Here is a 21,802-nt window from a genome sequence, read left to right on the forward strand (position 1 = left end):
AGCTTCATGGCTCTGCAGCACCTGTTACAGCCTCAGGGCTGTGCTAGTGGCTGTCCCTTCCACATGGCCCTTTCTTGTCCCCTGGGCTGAAGCATTTCTGGGGCCTGGACCTCAGCCCCATGGTGCCCTTGGAGCAGCAGCACTGGGTGCTTCAGGCAGCCAGGCTGGCAGGAATCCTGCTGCTGCTGGAACCTCTAGACCATGAGCCCTGCAGTAGAGTTGGGCACCTGGAGCCCCGACTCCAGATGTCATCCAGCATCCTGGCATTGTCAATGCTGTCAACCTCCCACGTGTTCCCTGAAGCCTCAGGCAGGGATTGGATGAGGTCTGGCTGCCCACAGTTCTGTTCATCATCTCAGAGGCCGAGCAGCTCTGACACCTACTTCCACTGTGAGCAGCCATGGGGGTGCCCTGGCAACAGGATGGCTCAGGAGCAGCTGTTGTGGCCACCGTGGTGGCTGCCTCTGGTGACATGTGCCAGTGACACCCAGCCCGGCTGTGCTCAGAAGCTGTGTCCCTGCCTGCTCTGCTGGGACGGAGGCACCAGAGGTGGAGCACCCTCAGCAGCTGGCCGAGTGGGGGGAAGGGGGGTACAGGTCCCGTGACAGCAGCAGTGCCCTGACACCTCCACGGTGACACAGCATGGGGGTTTTGACTGGGATAGAGTCTTATTTTTACAAATTAGCTGGTGTGGGGCAGTGTTTGGGATTTTTTCTGGGAAAAATGTTGGTAATGGGCATATTTTTATTACCGCTGAGCAGCACTTGTGCAGCTCGAGGCCTTTTCTGCTCCTCATCCCACCAGCAAGGGGCAGTGGGGACACAGCCAGCACAGTGACCCCAGCTGACCCAAGAGGTATTCCACACTGTATGGCGTCATGCTCAGTGTATACAGAGCTGGAGGAGGGGGGGGACATTAGGAATTCTGTCATTTGTCTTCCCAAGTCACCATTACACGTGCTGCAGCCCAGCTGTCCTGGAGGTGGCTGAGCACCTGCCTGCCATGGGGAGGGGTAGAGGTTTGCTTTGCTTGTGCATGGCTTTTGCATCTACCTGTAAAACAGCCTGTATCTCAGTCAGGAGTTTTCTCACTTTCACCCTCCTAATTCTCTCCCCACCCGCTGGGCGAGTGAGGCTCTGGGTCTGAGCTGCCCACCAGGGTTAAACCCCAATACACAGCCAGCACAGGGACAAGGTGAATTTTCGGAGTTGTACTCCAGAACAGGAGCTGCTGCCTCGGGGGAGAGGCTCGAGGCCTCGGAAGGTCACTGTGGTGCAAGATGCCCAGTGAGACTGGGGAGCGGGCAAGGGGACTCGGGGGTAGGACGAACTGGGCTGGAGGGGCCGAGGTGGGGAGAAATGCTCGGGCACAGCCAGAACCGCAACTTACGCGGACATCAGCGCTCCGCTCGGCGCGGGCGGGAGCGGATCTAGAGCGGGGGTGGCGGGTCCCGGAGCGATGGGGCCGGGGGCGGCCGGGATGGACCGGGGGCCGTGCCGGGATGGAGCGGGCCGGGGGCCGCCGGTGCCCGCGGCGGGGGCCGTGCCGAGGCGGGGGCGGCGGTCGCGGCGGAGCCGCATCCCGCGGAGGGCGGGCGCAGCCGGGCTGGCCCCGCGCCACGCGGAGGAGGAGCAGCAGATCCCCGGAGCACGTTAAAGAGCGAGGCCGAGCGCGGCGGGGAGGAAGCGAACGGCTCGGTGGAGGCAGCGGAGCGGCGGCCGCAGCGCGCCCGCCCCGGCCGGACCTCAGTTCCCGGCGGCGGCTCGGCGGAGCCCGGCGGTGGGTGCGGGACCGGGGCCGGTGGCCGAGCCCGCAGCCCCGCACCATGCCCGCCGCGCTGCCCAGCCTGCTGGCCTGGCTGGCGGTGCTGCTGCTCGGCAGGGCCCGCCCGGCCGACGCCTGCAGCTGCTCGCCCATCCACCCGCAGCAGGCCTTCTGCAACGCCGACGTAGGTGAGCGCCGCGGGGACCCCCGGCCCGAGCCCCGCCCGGCCCGGCCCGCGCCAACTTCCCAGCGGGGGAAGGGGCGGAAAGTTGGCGCGGGGCGGGCAGAGCCCCCGATCCCGACACCTGCCCGCAGCCCCGGCCCGGCCGGGGGTGTGTCGGCGCCGCAGATGCGCGGCCGGGCGCGGTCCCTCCGTCGGGCTGAGCTCGTCCCTTCCCGCGCCTCCCGCCGTCTCGGGGGACCTCCGCGCCCGGCATCGCTCCCGGGGGCGGCCGGGGCGCGGCTCCGCCGCCTCCCCGGTGGGTGGCACGGGTGGGCCCGGCCTCCCCCGACTCTGCTGACACCCGGAGGTAACGTGGCAGCGCGGGGCTGGGGCCTGGGGGCGGCCCGGGCCCTCCGAGCGCGGCCGCGGCACCGGCCCGGAGCCTGCGGGAGCCCCCGCGCCCGGAACCGCCGCCACGGGTTTGGTCACCCCTGTCTGCTCCTTATTTCCAGGCATTTCCTTTCCCCCGTCCCACTTTGTTCGGCTTGGATGCTGCTGAAAGGGAGGGCTTGGCAGCGCCGGGATCTGGATTCCTCTTTCTATGAATAATGCCCTTATTAAATTTTAACATATGAACCGAACAGGCCGGCCCCAGTTCCCGGCGCTTCCCTTTGCAGGGCCGTTCCCAGGCTCAGCTGGAGAGGTAACATTCCCAAACACTGAGGCAGCCCCAGCCTCTGGATGGCCCTGCCCTGTCCCCAGCTCCAGAGCCAGGATGCTCCTGACAGATTCCCAGGCTTCCCTTGCGCCTTCCAAACCCCACTCCCAGCCTTTCTCCTCCACGAGGAAAACTCCCGTGGCGCTTGGCTGCTGCCCCACATGGCCGGCTCTGCCCAGCCCTCTGTGAGTGAGGCGCGATGGGGACAGGGAGGCTCTGAGACAAAATGGAGCACTGGATTTTTGGAGCTGCTACTGGAGCCAGTGTTCCTGGCCCACGGGATGCCCTGTGCTCACTCTGGCAGCGCGGCTGCAGCTTCCTATCACACTCCTGTCAGGATCAGCTTTCGGGGCACTTGTGACTCACTGCCTGTTGTGGGGTGCTGGCTCAGCCCTGACTCAGCTGCTGAGTCACTGTCTGTCTGGGCAGCCCCAGCTGTCTCCACCATCTCCCAGGGAGGGCACAGCCTTGCTAGGCTTTGGTCTCCTGCTGCCCCACTGCCCCAGCAGTTGCCTGTCCTGCAGGTACTCGGAGCCCATCCCGCCAAGGCAGCCTCCTCCCATCTGTGCTGCCGGCAGCACTCGCACCTTCTGGCTGCCAGCCCAAGTCGTGTGTGCCGCTTATGATTCAGTCGTGCCTTGTGTGGGTCCAGGCAGGAACAGTGCTGGGTTGGGGACAGACCAGGGCACATCCTGGGATGATCCTGTGATCCCCAGTCTTTTGCTGCTTCTCATCTTCCCCCGGATGCTCCCTGGAGCTGAGATGCTCCTCAGCCAGCTCCATCCCTGCAGGTGTGCAAAGCCCGGGGTGGGTATGGGGCCCTTGGTGCTGCCAGGACCTTTCCCAGCTGCTGTGGACCCTTGACAGAGACATGGTGGTGTGGGAATGGCTGATGTCCTGTGCTGCTGGATGGGCACATCTGAGGCAGCCAGTGGGCCCCAAGGCTCATGCTCAGCCTTCAGTAGGGGTGATCAGAGTGAGTGCAGTGCCCTGGGAGCTGGGATCCCTGTTCTGTAGCATGGGGAGCACCTGCCATATCCCTCTGTGCCTCCCCATACCCTCTTTGCCCTTGCACCTACCTGTGCCTTCACTCTGCCCTGGAACAGGGCTGGGGCAGCCGCAGCCCAGGCCTGCACTTCAGGCAGTGCAGGGGAAGGCCAGTGCAACTCTGCATTAGATGTGGGGTGCCTGATGGACAGGGGGTCGTGTAGGGGGTGGATGTTGTGTCACTGGAGATGGTGACTTGCAACAAGTGACCTGCCAGCCTAGGCTTGCACATCCTGGCCAAATTGATGTGCAGGGGGTTTCTGCAGGGCCCAAGGGCTGCCCTGTCCACTATCCCTCACTGAGACCGTGCCTGGGCATTGGGTGCTGGAGGCTACTGTGGCGGGGCCACTCCACTGCAGGAGATGCTCAGCTGCCTGTGGGGCCACAGCCAGGCCAGGGGCCTCAGCAGAACCCTGGCTTCTGCTCGGTCTCCTCTGGAGCAGTGTGGGGATGTGGAGGGTGAGGAGAGTAGTGCTCAACCCTTGGGGGCACAGCCGTGACTTTGGCGCTGTGTGACAGCGGGCCTCAGTGCCGCCCGGGGCGGGCATACCTGGGTTGCGGCTCTTGGCAGCATCGCGCTGATTCGAGTCATCCCAGGGCTTGGCTCCTCGGGACGGGGCACAGGAAGTGTGGGGGCTGCCGGTGGGGACCGGGCAGAGGAGGGGATTTGGTGGGAGTGGTGAGAGACGTCGCTGCCGGGGGGATGCCACTGCCTGCAGACTCGGCCGGGCACCGCGGGACCGGGCGCTGCCGGACCGCTCCGTGCGGGGCCTCTCCGTGCGGGGCCGGCTCGGATTGGGCTCGCTGCGCTCCGTCACGGCCGGGATGACGCACGCGGCCATGGCAGCTGCTGCCGCTTCCCACCGCGGGGCTGCCCCGCTCGGTCCCGCGTCCCTCCAGCACCCCCGAACCGCTGTGCCCGCAGCCCCTGTAGGGTACGGGCACGCACCTGCGGGGTCGTTGTTGCTTGCGTGCCAGGCAGAGCTGGAATGCAGGAGTGCGTGCCGGGTTGGTTTGCTGGCTCTCAGCTCTGCTGGGCTCAAGCGGGGCTGGAGTGACCCTGGGGCTGCCTTCACCACGGAGACGGGTGCCTGGGCTGGCAGTGCCAGGCAGGGAGCAAGCAGTGCTGGCACTGGCAGCCAGCCCCTCTGCTCCAATGCTGCCAGCAGCCCTGGAGAAGAGAGCTTTGTTCCCTGGTCATCCAGCCTGACAGCAGCCCCCATGGTCCAGGGGCACTGGTGCTCCCTGGGCAGCTGTGGGCAGGGCGGCTTGGTGGGGTTTGGGGTGGGATGGTGGAGGAAGGGGTGGCCAGTCAGCACAGCATGGGCTAGGAGTGGGGGCCTGGGGCCAAGGGTCTTTGTGCTGCCCCTCTGCCCATGGGGCACATGCAGGCACAGCAGTGGCCTGGGCTGGGGTACCCCATGCACAGCCAGGGAGGACAAACCCCACCACTGGTTAGGCAAGAGAGACATCCTGGTGAGTTTGTGGCACTGACTCTGTTTGTCCCCAGCTTTGCTCCTGGAGCTGCGCTGTGGCCCTGGTCCATCCTGGCTGATTGTGTGCCCATCACCCAGTCAGGGGTGGTGCAGGGTCTTAGGTTCCAGTGTATGACCCTTCCTTATGGCACTGTGGCATCTACTGGGGCAGTGGGACCAGTGCTGGTGGCAGAGGGCAGCAAGGGGACCTGCTGCCTTACAAGGTGTGCTTGCCCTTGGAGGGCCCAGAGTCCTCACTACAGGGAGGCCACAGTGGCAGCCCTGGGGACCAGCACAGGGGATGTCACCAGTGGGGGTCCCACTCTGCTGGTACTGCCTGGGGAAGAAGCGTTTCCAGCATTTCCCTGGTTGGACTCAGTCATCCAGTGCTGACAGTGTGCTGTGCATGCTGTGCACCCCAGGAACCAGAAGAACCTTGGCTCTGCTTCATAGAGGGTCTGGGTTCCCCAGCTGGTGGTTGCCCAGGCTGGCAGCAGGAGTGGTGGGTGACGTGGTCAGTGGCAGCATTGGCATTTGAGGAGGTCTCACTACTGGTCCCCATGCACCCAGGGGTTTCCTCCACCCCTCCCTCACTCTGCTCACCCTGGGCTCTCCTCAGGGCTCTCTCCACTGTCCCTGTGGCCGCCGTTCCCACCACCCTGGTTCCTGGCGGGTGCGGAGCAGCTTGGCTGCACTGTGGGGTCTTGGCGGGGAAAGCGCAGTGCGGCCGTCCCCTCCACAAAGCCGCACTGTTCAGAACAAATCCGCCCAGAATTGGGCTGCATTTTTGTCAAGTGATTCATCGGCACGTGAATGGAAAAGGCTGGAGCCCACTGAACCAGTAACCATTCCCCGCACAGGAGCCACTGGGCCAGCACTGGTTGCACCCAAGTTACGCCGCTGACGTGCAGGGCCTGGCACACGGGGGACACGACGGCGGCTGTGGGGCCGAGGGACAAGGGGTGGCTCATGCCTGCAGTGGCCCCAGCGTGCTGCTGACAGAGGAGTGGGCGCTGTCCCCAGGCACAGCTGAGGTGCTACCAGTGTGCCTGGACAGCCCAGCCATTCCCAAGGGATAGGAGCGCAGCTGGGAAAGCTCCAGGTACCAGCAGCTCTGGTACCAGCAGCCATGGCAGCCCTCAGGCCTGCACAGAGAGAGTGCCCCCATTGATTGGGAGCAGCCGTTTCAGGAAGCCTCTTCTCTGATCCTTGCTCATGCTGGCACCACCCTTATCTTTCCAGAGTAAGCTCTGTTGGTACTTGCTGATGCCCACATGAGGCTGTGCCCCCCTGACCTTCAGCTTAAATAGCCTGTTCATGTGCCCCTGTGCCCTGCAGTATTTATAGACTGCGGTCAGATTCCCTTTCCTGGCCGTGCCAGGTGGGAGAAGGTCCTCTGTGCCAAGCTGTGGGTGACCCCCATATGTCCCTGGCTGTTCCCAGCCCAGCACTTTTTGGTGGGGACATGACCTGGGCTGAACTCTGTGAGAGTGCCCAGCTCCCTGTCCACCACCCCATGGCACACACATGAGGCTGGCAGGGCACCAGGGAGCCCCATAGGATGAGGGGTTGGCCTTCCTGTGGGATGGGGGTGCCCTGGCAGAGTGGGGAGTCCTGGAAGCCCCTGCCCTACAGCCAGGCTTTCTCCCTACTCTGAGAGTGCTGAGCAGGAGCTGCGGCTTTGGGGCTGCCACTGTCCCCTGCACCATCAGCATCCCCAGTGTTGCAAGTTCTGGTCCCTGCACCAGTGAAGGGAGTCAGGCAGGGCTGGGGCTGGACCCCGGAAACATGCACAGCACAGCATCATGCCAGCCACATGTCCCAGCTGGTGAGTCAGGGTGAGCTGGTTGCCTGCTCTGCTTGCCCGGTGCCCTGCGGATCACTGCCACGTGCTGAGCACTCACATGCCAGATCATGTATCCCAGGCTGTGCTGGCAGCATGACCGCAGGGACCCTGCCACGGCAGAGCTGTCCCCAGGCTCAGGGTGCTGTGTCTCTCCAGCCCTGGGGCTCTGACCTCGTCCCTTAGCACCCAGTGCTGGGACTGCCCCAGGGCCACCAGTGCAAGGAGGGCTGTTGCCCTTGGCTGGGCTGCTCGGGGCCACTGGCAGGGACCTCACTGCCTCCCCTCACTGGGACATGTTTTTCCACTGCCACAGCCCTCATTGCCCCAGACTGTTTTTCAGGCAGCAAGGGCAGGAAGTGACATGCACAGCCATAGCACAATGCTCCATGTAAGGCAGGAACCAGCAGCCGGAGCATCACCACGGGGCAGTTGGGACCCTGTCGTGGTGGGACAGGGACCCCATGCTCTAGGGTGCAAGGGCAGCCTTGTCCCAGGACCCTTGCTCTCCCAGCACTGGGTGAAGAGAGGCTAGCAGGGGTCTGATGGGGCTGGGGATCCCAGGAAGAGGCACTGGTGTTTGCTGGGCAGTGCTGGTGCCCATGCTGGCTCTGGCAAGCAGCTGGAATGGTGCCATGGGGACATGGCTCTGCCTCCCTCTGCACCCAAGGTGATCCTTAACTTGGAAATGGTTGTCCAAACCACTCCCTCTGTCCTTCCCTCCTCTGGCCTGGCCAGGCCACATGGGCACCTGGCGGGGCCCTTGTCAGGGACTAGTTTAATTAATGACAGTGGCACAAACACCATTGTACTCCAGGACACTGTGGACAGGTTTTAACTCACAGTGCCATCTGGGTGATGGGCACGAGTCCAGGCAGAGCCAGCCTGTGCCCAGGAATTGGTCAGAGACCAAGTCAGCACTGGCCAAGGGGGACCGGTCTGGCACAGCAGTGGTGGCAGGGCTGGGCAATCATGGGACTCTTCCTTATCATCCACCTTGATAGTGCTGCTCCAATGCTGCCAGTCACCATCCTGCATGTGCCAGAATGCCCTTTGGAGACAGCATGTGACAGTTGGCTCTGTGGGCAGCTGAACGTTGGCACAGGGGGAGGGCAGTGGGGTCCACTGCGGTCAGTAGCCCCCTGTGAGTGTGGGAACCCCTGTGGGATGCAGGGGCTGAGCAGGACTGGTCACCCCCACTTACCTCACCTTTCCCTTGCAGTGATCCGAGCCAAGGCGGTCTCTGCAAAAGAGGTGGATTCAGGGAACGATATATACGGGAATCCAATCAAACGCATCCAGTATGAAATCAAGCAGATCAAGGTAACAGGGCACATCAGGGCAGGAGGCTGGGGAGGCTGGAGGAGCCCCTGCACTGGCCACTCACTCCTGCCTCTGCTCTCCAGATGTTCAAGGGCCCTGACCAGGACATAGAGTTCATCTACACGGCTCCATCCACCGCCGTGTGCGGCCGGCTGCTGGACACCGGCGGGAAGAAGGAGTATCTCATCGCAGGTGGGCACTGGAGGGGAGCGCTCTAGAAGGTGCTGGGACAGTGCTGACCCTGCTGCCTCACGTAGCCCCTGAGACACTGATGTGTGTGCCTGCTCCCTGGGCATGTTCTTCCCCTGCCCCTCAAGCTCCCACTGTCAGCCCTTAGGGGATCCCCAACCTGTGTCCTGGCCACACTTGGCAGCCCCAGGCTGTGGCAGGGGCAGCTGGGGGATGAGCCTCTGCTCCCTGGGGGCCACCAGAGACAGTGCACAGTGAGGGCACCCAGATGCCCCAAGTCAGTATGGGGTCCTGGGGCACGGGGGAGACCCCCTGAATGGTCTCTCTGGCCTCTCCCCAGGCAAGTCAGAGGGCAATGGCAAGATGCACATCACGCTCTGCGACTTGGTCTCCACCTGGGACTCATTGACCCCGACCCAAAAGAAGAGCCTAAACCAGCGGTACCAGATGGGCTGTGAGTGCAAGGTGAGTGACCAGCCTGCACCCCACATACCCCACTCCAGGGGGATCTGCAGCCCCCAGGCAGGGGTGGGCCCTGCGGGCAATGCTTGTTCGTACCCTTCAGGAATGAAGTTGAGCAGAGACACAGCACGTGGCCAGGCAAACAGGAGGGGGTGGCTGAGCCTCTGGCTCCCTCTGGCTGGGAACTGAGGCCAGCCTGGGACTGACACCCAGGATTTCCCTGCATCAGGGACATGTCCCCACTGTGCCCCACAGGGCAGGATCAGCCTGAAATCCCTGTCCAGAGCTGGGGGAGTAGATGAAAGAGACCTGTGCAGCACCCTCAACCCAACCATGCTGCACTGCTTCCCCCAAGCGCTGGGTCCTGGGCGATGGGTGACAGTCTCTCTCATGCACAGATCTCGCGCTGCCTCTCCATCCCCTGCTTCGTCTCCTCCTCGGACGAGTGCCTCTGGACAGACTGGGCGATGGAGAAGAACAATGTGGATGGGCGGCAGGCGAAGCACTATGCCTGCATCAAGAGAAGTGACGGCTCCTGTGCCTGGTACCGTGGCATGGCCCCCCCCAAGCAAGAGTTTCTCGACATCGAGGACCCCTAAGCCAAACGAGCGCATTCCAGTAGCCAGTAGAAAAAACCTGCGAGATGTTAGACTGGTCCATGCTGATATCAAATCCTGGAGACAGCATGAAAATCCGCTCGGCTGCAGGGGTCCCCAGAGGCTGCCACATGTTTGTGGGGGGCAGGGACAGGAACCCACTTTGCCACAGGCACCTGGCAGCCCACAGCCGCACTGGGCATCCTGGGCTTGGTGCAGGGCCGAGCAGGGTGTGGGGACCCTCCTGCCAAGGTCACAACTCCCCAGCCATGCTTGGCCTTGCCCTGGCAGCTGTGAAGGAATTGAGCCCTTGTGAGTGGTGGGAGCTGCCCCAGCTGTGTAGCAGGTCTACCGGTGCCCACGCCACAGCAGCTGACCCCGCAGCTCCAGCCAGGCAGCCCTCCCTACCCCAGCGCCCAGAGATCCCACTGTTCCCCTCCCCACCCACTGCCCATCCCTCCCCTCAGGGTGCAGTAAGGGTACCTCTCTGGGCAGGGGCTCTTGGGGGCCTTTATCATGTGGCACAGCCCCCAGCCAGGTAGGTGCAAGGGGCTCTGAGCCTTTCACAGGGCCAGCGGACTCCCGTGCAGGTGCCTTGGCCCCTGCAACCTCCTGCAGATCCTTCTGCAGCTGACACCGTTGGACAGGGTGAGACCCACGGGGTTTGTCAGGGAACCCTTGGCAGAGTACCAGAAGCCAACACTCTGGCTGCGCGGGCACAGCATCGCCTGGTGCAGCTTTGGGCTGTGCCGCAGCCCTCGGCACCGCTGCAGCCAGGCGAGCTGCCTCCTCCAAGGTGTCGGGAATGGAGCCTGGAACCGGCGGCAGGGCAGCTGCAGGCACCTGTCCCCTCCGGTGGACCCCGCACCTCTCGGCCCCACATTCTCGGAGCCATTCCCACGCTGCGGCGGCGCTGGGTGTTCCCGGCACAGGCATCCGTGGCTTTGGGAGTGGCCAGGGATGCTCCCACTGCCCTGCGCCGGGGTGTGTTCATGCTGTGCGTCCCTGTAAGGTTTGAGATGTCGTACTGGACCAGTCTGGGCAATTTCATCATATTAAAGAGAAAAATTAAAAAGAAGGAAAAAGATAAAAAAAATCCACACCCAACCTTTACTCAGTCCCGACCGCGCGTCCCGGGCGCTCTGTATGGCTGTACCCGCTGTGCTCCTGTCGCTGCTGCTCTGTCTTTGACTTCAATATCGCCACTTGTTTTGCCGCCGGCTCTGTGGTCCCTGTGCCGTGATTTCTGTCTTCTCGTCCGCCGCTGGAGCTGCCCCAGTACTGGCGGGGGGTCAGTGCCGGGAGCTCCCGGGGAGGGGACACAATGGGCAGGGGCCACCGATCGGGCTCGGCCCCGCGGTAGCTCGGCCGGGACGCCGCCGCCTCTCGGGACCCAACCGGACACCCCGCGCTGCCCGCCCCTGCTCCGCCGCGGAGAGCAGCGATCCCCGCGGGGGCCCCCGAAGGGCAAGGAACGAGAAGGCGAGGGAAAGAGCTGCTCTGGGACACCTTCAGGTCCCGGGGACTGCGCTGAGCGCGGGGTCCGCTGGGGCCGGAGAAGGAGAAGGAAAAGGAGGAGAGGGCCGGGGCCAGGGCCGGTATGGGCGGAACGGCGAGGATGGGCGGGCCGGGCCGAAGGGGGCGCTGTCTATACCGGAGGAGGCGGGACCGGGGGGGATGAGGGCAGAACGCGGGGCTGCGCACCAGTGCATCCTGTCCGGGCCCAGGGGGAACGTCCCCGCGCGGGACCGCCCGCCGTGGGAGTGGCGGCACCGCTGCCCGGCCCCGTCCGCGCCGGGACTCGGAGCGGGCGGAGCTCGTTTCCGAGTCGGCGGTGCCGAGCGAGCCGGCGCGGCCGCCCAGAGGCGGAGCGGAGCCGCCCCTCGGGGCCGGCACGGAAGGGGTTTGTGCCGGCGCCGGGCGAGAGGAGTGACGGTGACACGTGCGTGTGGCGGGCCCCGGATGGTGAGCGCTGCCGGGGCGCGGCGGGACGGGACGGGACGGGGGCTGCGGGCTCTGCGGGCTGTGCGCTGCCCCCCCGCCGCGCTGCCTGCCGTGCCCCACCGGAGCGGCCCCCCGGGCAGCGGCGCCGCGGGGCCGGGCGGGCCGCACATGGCGGCGGGCGGGCGGGCGGAGGTCGCTGTGGCCGCGATGGGCAGGGAGCGCTGCGGGGACCGGGACGGACGGCGGCACACCTGGGCCGCGGCCGGTTACCCCCGGTTCAGCCGCCCCCTCCCTTCCTCTCCGCAGCCGGGCCCGCCGAGCCGGCGGCCCGCGGCGATGATCGCGGAGAAGCTGCGGGAGGTGCTGGAACCGGCGCGGCGGGAGGCGGTGGCGGAGCTGGGCCGGCCGCTGGCCCGCTCCGTGCTGCAGCAGCGCATCGAGTTCGCGCCGGCCCGCCGCGGCCTGGCCGGGCAGCTGGAGCGCCTGCGGGACAAGTACGAGCACATCGGGGCCGAGGCGCTCGGCTGCCCCGGCGACATCGCCCGCAGCCCCCCGGAGCGGCCGCAGAACCCCCAGGGTGAGTGGAGGGGGTGAGGGGACGCCCCCGAGCTCCCATCGCTGCTTACCCGCGGCGCCCCCCGGCTGACCGACCACCCGCTCCCCACAGGCCTCAGCCAGGCCCTCCCCCGGACCGCGGGTGACGGGATCCCCGCGCCGCAGAAGGTGCTCTTCCCAGCCCAGCGCCTCTCCATGAAGTGGGAGCGGGTCCACCGTGTGGGTGCAGGGCTCAGTAATCTGGGGAACACGTGCTTCCTGAACTCTGCGCTGCAGTGCCTGACCTACACACCGCCACTCGCCAACTACTTGCTCTCCCGAGAGCACGGACGCACCTGTGAGTGGCGACGCCAGTTCGGGGGGCCGGGAGGGGGGAGTGAGGCAGTCAGTCCCACTGCCAGCCCCACTCGCACTGCTGTGCTCAGCACCTTTGTGCCTGGCTCTGGTGAGGGGATGCAGATGTCGGGTTGCACCTTCCCTGCTCCCTTCTGCCTGTTTCTCCATCATTAAGCAGTTCTCAGATCCAACTCACTTTTCCTGGTTGTAGCAGTGTTCCTGAGCTTTGTCTCTTGGAAGACTTTGTCTCTGCTGAGTGTGGCCAGGACTAAGATAGGCCCAGTGGGCCTGTTGGCTTCTCAGGGGCTGAGCTGAGGAGTCCCAGATAGCCCCTGCCTGTGGGGACTGGGTGAAGGCAGTGTGGCAGGCCCTGCTCGGAGCTGTCACCGTGGGGAACACAGGCCTTGCAGCCCCATCTGTAGGGCTCTGGAGGAAGCTGCCCCTCAGGGCCAACCTCTGGTCTCATCCAGCGAGTACCTGGGGCCTGTTTTCCATCCATGTGGATGCTGTCTTGCCAGGGATGCTGCCATGGCTGGTCCTGTGATGGGCTGTTCCAGTCGGGGTGCCGTGTGCTCATCCTCATGTCCCTGGAATGTCCGAGAGCTGTCCTGGAGCACAGAGCTTGTAGGGGAAACAGAGTGTGGCTGAACTGTGTTGGACCAGAGATCCCCTGTGCTGCCTCCGTCTCTCTTGGGCTTGTCTCCAGTGTGTTATTGTCTCTCCTGCTGCAGGTGCCCACGGAAGCTTCTGCATGATGTGCACTATGCAGAACCACACGATCCAGGCTTTTGCCAACAGTGGCAATGCGATAAAGCCACTGTCCATCATCCGAGACCTCAAGAGTAAGAATGGCTGCACTCCCCCTGCCATGACTAATGTGGAAGCAGAACCTTTGGGATCTGGACAGGCTTTGCTGGATGGCTCCACTGAGACAACTCACAGAGCCTGCTGGGGGTCTGCCTGGGATGGGCTGCCTGGGACTTGCCCTGTGGCCAGTATAAGTCTGATGTCTGCTTTGGGTTGAGTGGGCTTGAATCCCAGAGTCCCTGCCCCAGGGGAGGAAGGGAGGGTCAGCATCTGTTGCAGCACATGCTAATTCCTCCCTCTCTTGCAGAGATTTCCCATAACTTGCGCTTTGGCAGGCAGGAGGATGCACATGAGTTCCTGCGCTACACCATCGATGCCATGCAGAAGGCCTGCCTGAATGGCTACACCAAGTATGTGGGGCCTGCTGGCCCATCACTGCTCTTTGCTGTCCCTTCGCTGGTCTCCTATGCTCGCAGAAGGGGACTGTGGAGTGAACATGTCCCCCAGGTTGGCCTTATGATGGGGATGTCGTGACTTCAGGGGCTTCATCTGTGGGGTCCGGCTCTCTGCCCTTCAGGGACATGGCTCTGGACTGTTGTTCATCTTCTCCTGACTCCAGCACAGTTGTGGTGCTGTCCCAAAATCCTGAGGCTTCTGTGGAGAGGGATGCCATTCCACTTGCCAGGGTATCTGGCCATGCTTGCTAACTCAGCCCCGGCTCTGTGCCTGTGGGAGAGGGCAGCTTTCCCCAGACCCTTTGTTCCAGAAAGCACTGCTTTGGCCTGCAGCACTCAGCTCAGAGCTCCAACCAGGAGCTTCAGCTCTTTGAAGAAGAGAGTGGATGTTGGAGCCCGGTGCCATCCCTTGGTTGTGACATGGGGAGAGCAGGCTGGCAGGGGCTGCAGCTTCCCACTGCTCCTCAAGCTCCACAGCCCAGCCCCTGCCCAGAGCGTGGAGCAGGGCTGTCCTGATGACACAGAGGTCCCATGGGGGTGGCTGTTGCAGAGGGGCGGTGTGACATCTGGTGCTGCTGTCTCTGTGTAGGTTGGATCGCCAGACCCAGGCCACAACTCTGGTTTACCAGATCTTTGGCGGTTACCTGCGGTCCCGTGGTGAGTATCAGCTGCCAGGGCCAGGGTCTGGGCACTAAAATTCTTCAGGAAAATGGCTAAGCATGTGTAACTTATCCAGAGCCACAGTCAGTCAGTCCTGCGGTACTGTGGAGGGTTTTGACCCCAGTTGTGATGGGAAAAGCTGTTGGCTGTGTGCTGCCAGCCAAGGGACCTGTCTTCTCAGCTATCCAGCAACACTTGCTGTCCCAGCACAAAATGGAATCACCAGCTTTCCCTGTGCCAGGCTGTGAATCCTGGTGCTCACATCCCAGAGCCTGAACCCAGATCAGGAGGACACTGCAGCTGCCCATGGTGTGCTGGGGAGATGGCAGGTGCAGGTGTTATGCTGGGGTGTGCTCATGGCTCTTCCTTTTGCAGTGAAATGCTTGGAGTGCAAGACTGTCTCGGACACCTATGACCCTTACCTGGATGTGACACTGGAGGTCGAGGTACCGAGGCAGGGTTGAGGGTGGGGACCTCTGTCCTTGGGAGGATGTTCCTGTTCTGAGGCTCCTTAACCTGCCAGTGTGCAGGCACAGTGCCAGCAGGAGGGAAGCAGCTCCTGCTGTTGCACTGCCTTCTCAGTCTGGCAGAGTGACACCCCTTGCCTGAGTGTGAGCCGCAGCTCCTCTTTGGAGGCTTGGAGGTCTTGGGGTGCAGAGCCCCCACCTCTGTGGTGTGCAGGGGATAGGCTCACAGCTTTAGGACAACCTGGGGCCATGTGCTGTGTACTCTCTCCTGAGATCAGCACCTCAGCACAGAGCGGGGCTGTGGTGTGAACAGGCCCCTCGTGCCCTGACTTCTGCTTTGTCCTTGCAGCGAGCTGCAAACGTCGTGCGGGCACTGGAGCAGTTCATGAAGCCGGAGCTGCTTGGTGGGGAAAATGCCTACAGGTGTAGCATGTGAGTGTGGGGAGCTGCAGGCATGATGGGGCCCACGAGTGTGATGGTGGGGGGATTGCCACAATATGGGAGGGCTTCTGTACCTGCCTCACAGGTAAACCCTGAGGTACAGGGTTATGGAAGCCTGTGGTGAATCCTGCCTCTCCTCAGCTACCTCCTCTTGTGAGTAGGACCTAGGCCAGCAGACGTGTCTGTGGGCAGGTGCCTGGAGCAGTGCTTGGTGTCAGCAGGGTCATTCCCATGGGGTTTGTCACACCGGTGGGCTTTGCCATTCCTGTGGCCAGGGCGAACAGTTATCTGGGTGGTGGAACAGCTTGAATAGCTAGAGCTTTTCCTGGGCAGGTGCAGGAAGAAAGTGTCAGCCAGCAAACGTTTCACCATCCACCGAGCCTCCAACGTTCTCACAATCTCACTGAAGCGCTTTGGCAGCTGCGGCTCTTCAGGTGGAAGGAAAATCACCAAGGTGAGTGCTCAGCAATCCAGAAGGGGGGCTGTGTCCTTGTCCAAGGCCCTGCCCCCAGAGCAGGGCAGGAGGTGGTCCTGGTGTAGTCCTTCCCACTGGAAGTTGGACTCATCTTGGCATCCTCCTCACCGTGATATCTGCCTGGGGAGAGCATGTCCTCTTCCTTGAGATTCAAGACTCATAGGATGCTCTTGATCTGGCTAGAAAGCCACCTGCCATGTCATCTCTTGAGACATGCTGTCTATGCAGGACGTGGGATACCCTGAGTTCTTGGATATCCGCCCTTACATGTCTGAGCCCAAGGGCGATCCTGTCACGTATGGACTCTACGCAGTGCTGGTGCACTCTGGGTACAGCTGCAATGCAGGGCACTACTTCTGCTATGTGAAGGTGAGCCTGGGGTGCCTCCTTGACACCCCGTCTGGGATGGGGACTGGTGGGTGCTCATGGGTCCCTTCTAGGGTGCAGAGAGAAGAGTGCTCAGCAGATGGAGTGGTGTGGAGCACTGTAGGGGAGACACAGGCTGTAGTCTGCTGCAGGAAATGTGAATTTATGTTCTGTCAGAGTATTCTTGGCTGCTGTGGGTCGTCTTTGTGTTTTGGGGAAAGTAGCTCTGCTGATGGGCATTGTTCCTGCTGCTCTGTAGGCCAGGAGGGTCCCTCGCCACAGCCTGACCCTGTTCCCCTCCCAGGCACAGCCTCATCCCATTCGCTCTTCTGCAGGCCAGCAACGGGCAGTGGTATCGCATGAACGACCACGAGGTCCACCCCAGCAACATCAAGGTGGTCCTCAACCAGCAGGCCTATGTGCTGTTCTACCTGAGGTGAGAGAGCACCCTATGCCTCCCAGCCCCTCTGCCCTTGCTCCCAGCATCTGGGATGGAGCTGGTAGCACCTGCCTGGCTGGAGGAGGGAGCTTGGCCCAAGCGGTCCCAATGCCTGTGTGTGTGAGCTGGCTCAGTGCAGGAGGTGACAGGGAGGGGTCCAAGCCTCTTGTCATGGCTTTGCTGTAGCACCTCACCTCCTTGGAGTGTCTCGCTCCTGTTCCTTTTGTGTGTCTCTGCTGAGAGTGTCCTGATTGCTCACATGCCCACGGCTGACGCCTGCGCTTTGCCTTTCCCAGGCTCTCAAGCCCCAGGAGGAGCTTGGCAGCACCTGTGGCCAAGGCTGCTTCCAGCCTGCCCAGCCACATTGTTAGCAACTCCAGCCAGGTGAAGAAAACTGAGACTAACGGGACGCTGCCTGCTCCACTAATGGGCCTGGTGAGTCCTGAAGGCCACTCCCAGCCAGTGCTCCCAGGATCTACTGCTCTGTGGGGACAGGTCTGCAGCCACACTGGGAGACTGGCATGTGGGAGGACAGTGTGCAGGAGGGATCCTGCTCCTGCTAAGCCCAGGGATCCTGGAGGGCAGTATTGCAATGTCTGTGTCTCCTTGCCTCTCTCCTCACTGAACTTCTCTCTTTCTCCTTGCCTAGAAACAGAACAGCCTCCTGGGGAAGGGGCTGCTAGGCCAAGACGATGTCGGAGTTCCTGTGTCTCGCAGCACTTCTGGCATGGAGCCGAAGCTGATGAATAAAATTGGTCAGTCAAAGCTGCCCTCTCAGACCCCATCACCCAAACTGCCACACAAAGCCACTCACAAGGCCATACCAGTGCCCCATGACATAGTCCAGAGGCCCAAGAAGCCACAGACACCTGCTGTGCCCAGAGCAGGCTTCCATGTCACCAGCACCATGAGTGGGGTCAGAGTGGGGCTGCCCCCACAGCCTTCGAGCTGTGAGAAGCCATCTACCTCATCCAAGCTGCTGAAGTCCAACCATGAGCCTGATGTCCATGGGGCAATGGCCAGGACCCTGAAGAAGGATTCCCATGGCATCACAGTGGGGCAGCTGGCCAAGGAGACCCACAAGGCCAAGAGCAATTCCAGCAGCTTCTGCACCTCTCAGGGAAGGAACTCTGTCACTCATCAACCCGCTGTCCCTGCTGCTAAGCTGATTGTTGCCAATAATTCTGACCTGGCTGCCCCTGAAGACTCCAGGACAGCCACTGTGAAACCTTCCCTGCTGGGCAGTGCCACACAGGAGCAGGGCAGCACCACATCACCACCACTGGCCAAGAAACCATCACTTTCTGCCAAAAAGGTGAGTCTGAGCTTCTGCCCAGGCTGCAGTTGACACCTTGTTCCTTCTGAACTGGGATTGTGTTGGAGGAAGTGTGGAGCTACTGCTGGGAGCCTCCTGAGCTCAGGGTGGGTGGAGAGAGTCCCCCAGGGCTGTGGTGGCTGATCTGCCCTCCCTCTGGGTCAGGATGTGGAGCCAGGGCCTGCTTTTATTCACATCCCAGAATGATGCAGTGGGATGGCTCCTCCCCTTGTGCCAGTCCCTGCAGCGGGGTGACCTTGGCACTTTCCTGGGGTCACATGTTCCCTGGGGTGAGTGGTAGCAGTGATGCTGCAGCAGGAGGTGCAGGGGTGCCTCCTTCCCAGGCAGTGCATGGGACTGGTCCTCAGTGCTATGCTGCAGTCGGGGCTTGGCACAGTGCACTGGGGTTTTGGCTCTTTGAATTTCTTTTCTTCTTTTATTCCTTTGTTCTTCTAACTGAAAACACTTCTGATTCTTCCACCCCCAACCTTCCTTCCCCCTGTCTGTGTCGGTTCCCCTCCCCTTTCTCTGGGTTCCCCTTTTTTTCTTGGCTCATGGAAACCCCTCTGCTTTAGACCACCAAGTTTTTATTTATGTCAATAACTGCAGGGCAAACCCTCACAAAAGGCGAGCAGGAGTGACTGCCACACACAGTCCCAGCCCTCAGACACCATCCATGCTGACTCCACTCCTGGGCCTCTGGGCAAGTCCAGGTAAGCAGTGCCATTGTTCCCAGGCTCCCATGCAGCAGGAAGGCCAATGGCAGCCTTAGGGTGCTCCCTGGGGCATCTGTGTGGCCTTGCAGCTGGCTCTCCTGTTCTGCAGAGCTGGCAGGGCTTGCTCCAGATCTGAGAAGCAGGGCAGTCTCTGTCAGCACAGGGCAGGAGAGAGCTTTGCAGGCCCTGACCCTGCACTACTGTCCCTTGGGATCAGGAGGCACCAGCCTGGTATCACTCTTGCTCCAGGTCTCCCTTGTAGCCTCCAACATCAGCATGTGCTGCAGCAATGCTCTTTCCCCTGTCCGCTGTGGGACAGCGGTGCAGGGTCTCTGTCAGTGCTTGCAGACCAGTGTCTGATTCCAATGTCATGGCCAAGATGGTAGCAATTGGGTGTTGTGCTTGTGCACCTAGGTGTGGGAAGGGAGAGAGGGGCTTCCTGGCTTTAAGATCAGCTTCTTTTCCTGTCCTTCAGCCTGTCGTCATCTGCTCTCGAACTACCAAGTCCCGAAAAGTCTTCCTTCAACTTCCTGCCCAGCTTAGCCACTCGACTCCCAGCCTCCCCGCTGCCCTATGGTTCTGCTGCCCACTCTTCACACCTTCCTTCCACCAGCATGGAGAAGGGATCTAGACAGTTGGAAGCAGAGAGTTTCTGGAAAAAGAAGCATCGAAAGAGGAAGCATTGTAGCACAGAAAGGAACCTTTGTTCTCTGGCTGTGAGGGACATGGATGAAATCTCCAGTCCCTCCAAAAAGGAGACAATTGTCTCTTCAGAGGGCTTCAAAGACAAAGACTTCAGGCCCCACAAGAAGGAGAGCATTGGTTCTCTAAAAGACTTCATGGGTAGAGACTCCAGGCCCCTGAAAAAGAGGAGAATTGTCTCTCTGGAGGGCTTTGTATTTGGCGTGGGGAAGGAGACAGCAGGCAAGGGTCCTGGAGATGACCTGGGGGTTCCAGCCTGTCAGGACAGGGAGAGCGGGCCCAAGCAACATGTGCAAGAGTCCGGTGTTGACCTAAGCATGGAGCCAACCTTCTCCCTCAAGAGGAAGAAGAAAAAGAAGAACAGGAGCAAAAACATGCCATTGGAGAGGACAGAAGATCACTGCTCTCAGTTGCTGTCACTGGACAGGTGAGGGGTGGAGGGGCCCATGAGAGCCTGAGGTCAGGCTCCCTGGGCCGTGGTCAGGGGCGTCTCATCTTTCTGAGGGTGGGATGTGCCTTGGCACAGGTCCAGCTGAAGCACCTGTTTCCTTGGAGTGGGCTGGGTTCACCCCTCCCCGAGTGCAGTTGTGGGTGTCCCTGTACCCCATTGCCCTGCAATCCTCAGACTGTTCCTGCTCTGGTCTGGCTGGAGCAAGCTGACCCTGCTGCCTTCCCCAGCTCCAGGAGGGCTGAGCCAGGGCCCTGTAAAACACATGGGAGTGTGGAGGCTGGAGGGCGCAAACACCGCAAGCACAAGCAGATGGAGAGCCTCAGCAGCCCAGCTGCCAGTGACATCCCTGCCACCACCGCCAGCCCAGGTGTGACTGTGTGCCCTGTCTGGTCCCTGGCAGGGCTGAGCTGGCCACTTGCCTGCCCATGGGCCCCTTGGAGGACTGCTGTGCCGTGGTCCCACAGCAGTGCCTGTCATCCTGCCCCCCATTCTGGGCTGCCGTGCCCCAGGCCTGTCTGCTGCTCCTGTGGCACAGCCCAAGAGCTCCCAGCTGTGCTCTGAAGGGGAGGGAGTGGGGACGGGCCCCTTGGGGGGGGACAATTTACCCTGAGCACAGGACCTATTTGCCCAAACACCCTGTGCCATCAGCATCTCTGCGAATGAGATCTGCATTGGAGAGGGAGGGATACAGAAGTTCCCCAAGCTCCTTCAGCATGTCCTCATCCCACCTCTTTTTATAGTGGCAGCATGTGCCAGGGACAACCAGACTGGAAATGAGAGATGCATCCTGGGTGCCCTGAGCCCTCTGGCCAGTGACTGGGCTAGCACAGCCCCTGGGGGCCAGAAGTCCAATGTGGTGGGCGAGCTGCTCCAGGACTCATTGGACAAGGCTTATGGCAAACAAGGTAATCCCAGCTCACCTGGTTGGTTGAACAGCCACACGGCTGCCCTGCCCCAAGCCCTCCAGTCTGCTGGGGCCTGATCTCCCCCTGCTCCAGCACAGGCAGCGATGGGGCTCCTGGAGCTGGGCAGGTGAACCCAGCTGGGGGCTGGCAGGGGTGGCACAGGGTGGAGAGGCTGAAGCGAGGGGCTCTAATGTTGGGCCCGAGGCAGGGTCCAGTGCAGACATAGCAGGGGGCACAGTCCTGTGCTCCTGCTGACATGCTGCTCTGCAGTCTTGACCTGGCAGGGCAAGATTTCGGCCATCAGCCAGGATGCTATTCAGGACACAGCATCAGCCCGGAGCAAGACCGTCATTGATGAGTGGGACCAGGAGTTTGACAGAGGAAAGGTGGGTGCTGGCCATGTGCTGGGCTGGGGCAGGTGGGGAGGAAGCTGAAGACTGACCCAAGAGCTTGCCTGCCTCTGCACAGATAAAGAAAATGAAAAAGATGAAGCAGGAGCGGAAAAGAGACTCGAATCCCTTCCAGAAGCTGCAGAACAAGCGCAACTTCTGGTTGATGTCGCATCCTGCCAAGATGGCCAGCCTGGGCCACCGGCTCTCAGGTGAGTGACCTGGGGGGCAGAGTGAGCCTGGGACGGGGAGGGGGTGGCAGCCTGGTGGGGGCTGACTCTGCTCCTTGCCTCACAGGTTGAGATCAGCAGCCTCCAGACAGTTCATGCAGCAGACCACGACGGACATGGGGCAGCACTGTCCTGGGAGCTGCTGGTGGACCATGCTCAGAGGGGAGGGAATAAGGGTCGTGCCTTCACCTTCTGGGAGCTTCTTTTCTACCTGTGGAGGAGCTTGCCCCTGCCTCCGTGCCTCGGCCAGGCTCCTCTTCCCTTCTCCGTGCCTCACTTTTTTTCCCCAGCCCGCACCTACAGGGGCTCCTGGCAAGTGCCTCAAGACCCTCCGTGCTGCTCCCTGTCAACGTGCCTCCCACTGCCCCTCGCTTTCCTGGACTCCCCCCGTTCCCAGGGCCAGCCGTCCTGCAAGCTTGCCCTGCGCTGGGCCGGGCCCCGCGCTGGCAGGGGTGGGCTGTGGACGCTGCCGCAGGCGCCGCGGACACTAAGGGTTGGTTTGGATGGATGGAATTGAATAAACCGCGGTGCTCGTCCCTCGGCCCGGTGGGAACGCGGCGGGAAGGGGC

General features: G+C 62.1%; 2 protein-coding genes across 3 annotated transcripts; both read left to right on the forward strand.

Moving 5' to 3' along the window:
- Nucleotides 1-1,475: 1,475 nt before the first annotated feature.
- Nucleotides 1,476-10,801, forward strand: TIMP2 (TIMP metallopeptidase inhibitor 2). Its single transcript, XM_071573811.1, has 5 exons — nucleotides 1,476-1,952; nucleotides 8,233-8,333; nucleotides 8,417-8,525; nucleotides 8,863-8,987; nucleotides 9,383-10,801. Exons 1-5 carry the CDS (start codon nucleotides 1,502-1,504, stop codon nucleotides 9,581-9,583), a joined length of 987 nt encoding a protein of 328 aa, XP_071429912.1. The 5' UTR covers nucleotides 1,476-1,501; the 3' UTR covers nucleotides 9,584-10,801.
- Nucleotides 10,802-11,308: 507 nt separating this feature from the next.
- Nucleotides 11,309-21,760, forward strand: USP36 (ubiquitin specific peptidase 36). Of its 2 annotated transcripts, XM_071573970.1 has the most exons (20): nucleotides 11,309-11,545; nucleotides 11,831-12,101; nucleotides 12,192-12,416; nucleotides 13,147-13,257; nucleotides 13,530-13,632; nucleotides 14,267-14,334; nucleotides 14,713-14,783; nucleotides 15,154-15,236; nucleotides 15,579-15,699; nucleotides 15,949-16,089; nucleotides 16,422-16,522; nucleotides 16,822-16,960; nucleotides 17,175-17,840; nucleotides 18,450-18,553; nucleotides 19,032-19,685; nucleotides 19,937-20,076; nucleotides 20,450-20,614; nucleotides 20,885-21,000; nucleotides 21,083-21,215; nucleotides 21,301-21,760. In XM_071573970.1, the coding sequence occupies exons 1-20, from the start codon at nucleotides 11,543-11,545 to the stop codon at nucleotides 21,303-21,305; spliced, it is 3,420 nt and encodes a 1,139-aa protein (XP_071430071.1). In that variant the 5' UTR covers nucleotides 11,309-11,542; the 3' UTR covers nucleotides 21,306-21,760. The 2 variants fall into 2 exon arrangements, with proteins under 2 accessions (XP_071430071.1, XP_071430072.1); XM_071573971.1 differs by lacking the exons at nucleotides 20,885-21,000; nucleotides 21,083-21,215; nucleotides 21,301-21,760 and having other exon boundaries at nucleotides 19,937-20,078; nucleotides 20,450-20,587.
- The last annotated feature ends 42 nt before the right edge of the window (nucleotides 21,761-21,802 follow it).

Source organism: Pithys albifrons, chromosome 19 (genome assembly GCF_047495875.1).
Source record: "Pithys albifrons albifrons isolate INPA30051 chromosome 19, PitAlb_v1, whole genome shotgun sequence".
Classification (NCBI taxonomy): Eukaryota; Metazoa; Chordata; class Aves; order Passeriformes; family Thamnophilidae; genus Pithys; species Pithys albifrons.

Bases quoted from the DNA above. Each gene is read 5' to 3' on its own strand.
- USP36 (XM_071573970.1), top strand. The intron at 12,102-12,191 runs GTGAGTGGAGGG...CGCTCCCCACAG, and splicing joins GCGGCCGCAGAACCCCCAGG to GCCTCAGCCAGGCCCTCCCC. The intron at 15,237-15,578 runs GTGAGTGTGGGG...TTTCCTGGGCAG, and splicing joins AATGCCTACAGGTGTAGCAT to GTGCAGGAAGAAAGTGTCAG.
- TIMP2 (XM_071573811.1), top strand. From the start codon at position 1,502: ATGGAGCGGGCCGGGGGCCGCCGGTGCCCGCGGCGGGGGCCGTGCCGA. The intron at 1,953-8,232 runs GTGAGCGCCGCG...TTTCCCTTGCAG, and splicing joins CTTCTGCAACGCCGACGTAG to TGATCCGAGCCAAGGCGGTC. The intron at 8,334-8,416 runs GTAACAGGGCAC...TCTGCTCTCCAG, and splicing joins ATGAAATCAAGCAGATCAAG to ATGTTCAAGGGCCCTGACCA.